Below are 5051 nucleotides of genomic sequence, written 5' to 3' on the forward strand. Positions count from 1 at the left end.
ATAACTTATTCACATGATTATTAGAATTAAGTTGTAACTGGAATATTCTTGAAACCATTATACCGGCGTTGAAATTTATTTCAACAAAGCCGAGATGACGAACAAAGAATAAAACCGAGTTCACTTACTTAATCATAAAAAGGAAACGCACCGAAATGAGGGAATTTCCGCTTTCAACAAATTGACACTACTGTCAGGACGATTTGATGAGAGGGGAAACCTTCCCCCAAAATAACCTTTCAACAAATTGGCGTTGTTGCCGGGGAATTGCTTTAATAATAGAACATTTCATATTTATATGTCATTCATCAAATAATTGTGCATAAATTTATTTTTGCTTTTGTACAAAAAAATATTTACTTTGTACAAAGATGTTAATTATGCGTTCTTTACATACTAATCTCTTTTCTTTTGAAAATAGACAAAACAGTTCGTTTTGATCTCATTTTTCAGAAATGGACTAGTATGTTGATTTACAACAAGAAATTGAGCAATTCATCAAAGAATTTCAACTCAAGCTCAATTCGGTCCATCAAAAACTTCGAGATCTTCCTAAACAAATGGAATAAACCAACAAAGCAAGTTTTTGGTGTAATGATTGTGCAAACAACCAGAATGTCTATGCCTTCCAATCAACTCACACTTATCATGACGAACTGGAGAAAATTCTCAACCCGTTGATGCAAACTACTATCAACCATCAGCAGAACACAAGTGATGCTCTCACTAAAATAGAAGAACAAATCAACGACTTCACAAGAACTTATTTGGTCAAGTCAGAATTTTGTGAAAGTATTACAACTCGAAGTGGGAAGATAGTAGGTGTTGTTGAAAAACAAAAAGAGAGATTAGAAGAAAATAATAATAATAAAGAAGAAAAAGAAAATAAAAAAGAAGAAGAAAAAGAAGAGACTAGTGGGGTAAGAAAAGAAGAAAAACAATACCCACTAGTACTGAAAAAGATACCCTACCCAGTAGCTCGATTAAAAACCAAGAAAGAAGAACGGTTCGCAAGATGCATGGAATTATTCAAAACTCTGAAAATCAATATCCCATTTGTTGAAGCCTTGGAGCAAATGCCAATTTACTCCAAGTTCATGAAAGAACCGTTGTCCAAAAAATGGAGTTTTCAGGAAAGGGAAGTTGTTTCACTCAACGCCAATTGTAGTGCTATTCTTCAAGCAAACATTCCTCATAAATCAAAAGACCCAGGCAGTGTGTGTTTGATGCCACTGTCAATGATGAAAAGAAGTGGAGGAATACAATTAAAGCCGATAAGGATGTCCTTGCAACTAGCAGATAGATCAATCAAATATCCTGATGGGGTTGCAGAGGATGTTTTGGTCAAAGTGGACAAAATTTTTATCCCGGTAGATTTTGCTGTCATTGACATTACCGAAGATACGGAGATCCCACTCATATTAGGGAGACCCTTTATGAGGACAGTAAAAATGGGGATTGACATGGAAAATGGAAAATTACTAGTTCGAGTTGTATATGACGAAATTGAGTTTGACATTTTCCATGCAATGCATCATCCGAAGGATAAATGGAAATGTTTGCAATTAGATGTTGTTGAAGAAATTTGCGTAGAACACCCTCAACCTGACAAATCCTTGGAGACGCAAGAAAATAGAGTGGAGGAAGAAATCATCAAACACTTTTAGGATGAATTGTTTCTTCATCAAAATCCAAGTGGACCAGCAGAGAAAGAATCAGAATTGGAGTTGAAAGAATTGCCATCTCATTTAAAGTATGTTTTCCTAAATGGAGAGGCCACCAATCCAGTAATCATCAACAGTAAGGTGTCCAATTTGGAAGAAGAAAAACTTATACAAGTCTTGAAAAAGCATCAAGCAGCACATGGATGGACATTAAAAGATCTCAAAGGCATCACTCCATCATATTGCATGCACAAAATTATGATGGAGGATGATTACAAACCTTGTGCTCAACCGCAAAGGGGACTTAATCCGGCAATGAAGGAAGTGGTGAGGAAATAAATTGCGAAAATGTTAGAAGCTGGTATGATTTACCCCATTTCAGATAGTAAATGGGTAAGTCTAGTTCAAGTGATGCCAAAAAGAGGTGGGATGACAGTAATTCGAAATAAGAACAATGAACTAATTCCAACCAGGGCTGTTACTGGTTGGAGAGTTTGCATCGACTACCGCAAGCTTAATGCCGCCACAAGAAAGGATTATTTTCCCTTGTCCTTCATAGATCAAATGTTAGAAAGATTAGCCGAAAGAGCCTTCTATTGTTTCCTGGATGGGTACTCTAGATACAATCAAATTGCTGTGGATCCATTGGACCAAGAAAAGACGGCATTTACATGTCCATTTGGTGTTTACGCATAGAGAAAAATGTCATTCGGACTATGTAATACTCCTGCAACTTTTCAAAGATGCATGTTGGCTATCTTCGCTGATTTGGTGGAGAAATGCATCGAGGTCTTCATGGAAGATTTTTCTGTGTTCGGAGACTCCTTTGAAACTTGCTTAACAAACTTGGAAACATTTTTGGAAAGATGCGAACAGACTAATTTGTTTCTAAATTGGAAAAAATGTCATTTCATGGTCACTGAAGGAGTTGTACTCGGTCACAAAATTTCAGCCAAAGGATTAGAAGTTGATAAAGCTAAGATAGAAGTGATCGAAAAGCTGCCTCCTCCAACAAATGTTAAAGGAATCATAAGCTTTCTCGGACATGCTGGATTCTATCGTAGGTTCATCAAAGACTTCTCCAAAACAGCTAAGCCCTTGTGCAATTTACTCTTAAAAGATTCTGTTTTTAACTTTGGTGATTCTTGATTAGAAACATTCAATCATTTAAAATTATGTTTGGTAACTGCTCCTGTCATTACTGCACCAAACTGGAAATCCCTTTTTGAACTAATGTGTTATGCAAGTGATTATGCAGTTGGTGCAGTTCTAGGACAGAGAAAGGAACAAGTTTTTCATGCAATACATTATGCTAGCAAATTTCTAAATGAAGCACAAATCAATTATGCTACAACCGAAAAAGAAATGCTAGCAATAATGTTTGCATTGGAAAAATTTAGAAGCTATTTGATTGAAGCAAAAAAAATTATTTATACTGACCATGCCGCAATCAAATATCTTCTAAAAAAACCCGACTCCAAGCCACGATTAATCAGATGGGTTTTTCTTTTGCAGGAATTTGATTTAGAAATCCGCGACAAAAGTGGCAAAGAAAATCAAGTGGCAGATCATTTGTCAAGATTGGTAAATAAAGAAGTCGTGTTAAGAGAACAAATAATAGCAGAAACATTTCTTGATGAAAAGCTATTTCAACTTCAAACAAGACCATAGTTTGCTGATATGGCCAACTATAAAGCCCCATGTATAATCCCTGAACATTTTAATTATCAGCAAAAGAAATTTTTTCTCAAAAGAGTGAATCAATACGTCGGGGATGAACCATACCTGTTCACAGAAGGAACCAATAATATTATTAGACGACGTGTTGATGAGAATGAGGCCCAAAAAATATTATGGCAATGCCATAATTCGGCCTATGGGGGACATTACAATGGAAACAGAACCGCGACCAAAGTACTCCAATCGGGATTCTTTTGGCCAACCATTTATAAAGATGCCCAAATGTATATCCAAATGTGTGATGCATGCCAAAGGTCTGGGGGACTTGGGAAACAAAGTGAAATGCCTTTACAAAATATCATAGAAATAGAAATTTTGGATTGTTGGGGCATTGACTTTATGGGACCTTTCCCATCATCATTTTCAAATGAATATATCTTGGTGGTTGTTGACTATGTTTCCATATGGGTGGAAGCATTGGTAGTACCCAAAGCCGATGCGAAAACTATGGTAAAATTTTTGAAAAAGAATATTTTTACTCGTTTCGGCACACCTAGAGTATTGATAAGTGATGGGGGATCTCATTTCATTAATTCCCAATTAAAAAGAACCTTAGAATTTTATAATGTTAGTCACAAGGTAGCATCACCTTATCACCCACAAACAAACGGTCAAGTGGAGGTATCAAACAGAAAGTCAAAAATAATTTTGGAAAAAACAGTCTCTACTTCAAGAAAAGACTGGTCACAAAAACTGGATGATACTCTCTGGGCCTATAGAACTGCATTTAAATCACCAATAGGCAAAACTCCATATCAACTTGTTTATGGCAAAGCTTGTCATCTACTAGTTGAATTGGAGCATAAGGCCTATTGGGCTCTCAAATTTCTAAACTTTGATTTGAAGGATGCAAATATTAAAAGACAGGATCAATTACATCAATTGGAAGAAATGCGGTTCCAAATATACGAATCCTCAAGATTATATAAGGAAAAAATAAAGAAGTACCATGATTCTAGAATGAGAAAGAAATTTTTTTATCAAGGACAAAAAGTACTTCTATTCAACTCAAGGCTCAAAATACTTCCAGGAAAATTCAGAACCAGATGGGCATGACCATTTGTCATCAACGAAGTAAAAGAATATGGAGCAATTGAGCTGAAAGATCCCAAAGCAAAAGCAACTTGGGTGGTAAATGCATTGATGATGAATCAGACTCCATCATCAATGAGCAATCAGAATAATCTCGTCCAAATTCTGACGTCAAGCTAATGACTATAAAAGAGCGCTGACTGGGAGACAACCCAGTATTTGGTAAATATTTACTTCCTTTATCATTGTCTTTTGTTAGCATTTTTATTTTTATTTAGAAAACAAAGCAATTTTTAAATCACGTCAAGTAAGTCCCAAAACTTTTTTAAGGCTTCAGGACAAGCCTTCATTTAAAAAGGGGGGACAAGGACTTGATGTAATTTAAAAAAATTTTTTGTTTAGATTGTGTAAATATGTAAAAAGTAAATTTGTTTGTTCAAAAACTAAAAAAAAAAAAATTCAAAAACCGAAAACAAAATGGCTAAACAAATTTTTTGAAACATGATCACATGATTAGAAAATGTTAAGCATACTTTAAATTAAGCTTTGAATGAGCAAAATGAGATATATGCTAAACTTTTGTGAAAAAAATCATATAATGTCATAACTTGAAAT

At 35.1% G+C, this 5051-nt stretch overlaps 1 protein-coding gene across 1 annotated transcript; it reads left to right on the forward strand.

Moving 5' to 3' along the window:
* LOC109344561 lies at nt 1020–1667 on the forward strand. Its single transcript, XM_019583325.1, has one exon. The coding sequence runs from the start codon at nt 1020–1022 to the stop codon at nt 1665–1667; it is 648 nt and encodes a 215-aa protein (XP_019438870.1).

This window comes from Lupinus angustifolius, chromosome LG04, assembly GCF_001865875.1.
Source record: "Lupinus angustifolius cultivar Tanjil chromosome LG04, LupAngTanjil_v1.0, whole genome shotgun sequence".
Taxonomy (NCBI): domain Eukaryota; kingdom Viridiplantae; phylum Streptophyta; class Magnoliopsida; order Fabales; family Fabaceae; genus Lupinus; species Lupinus angustifolius.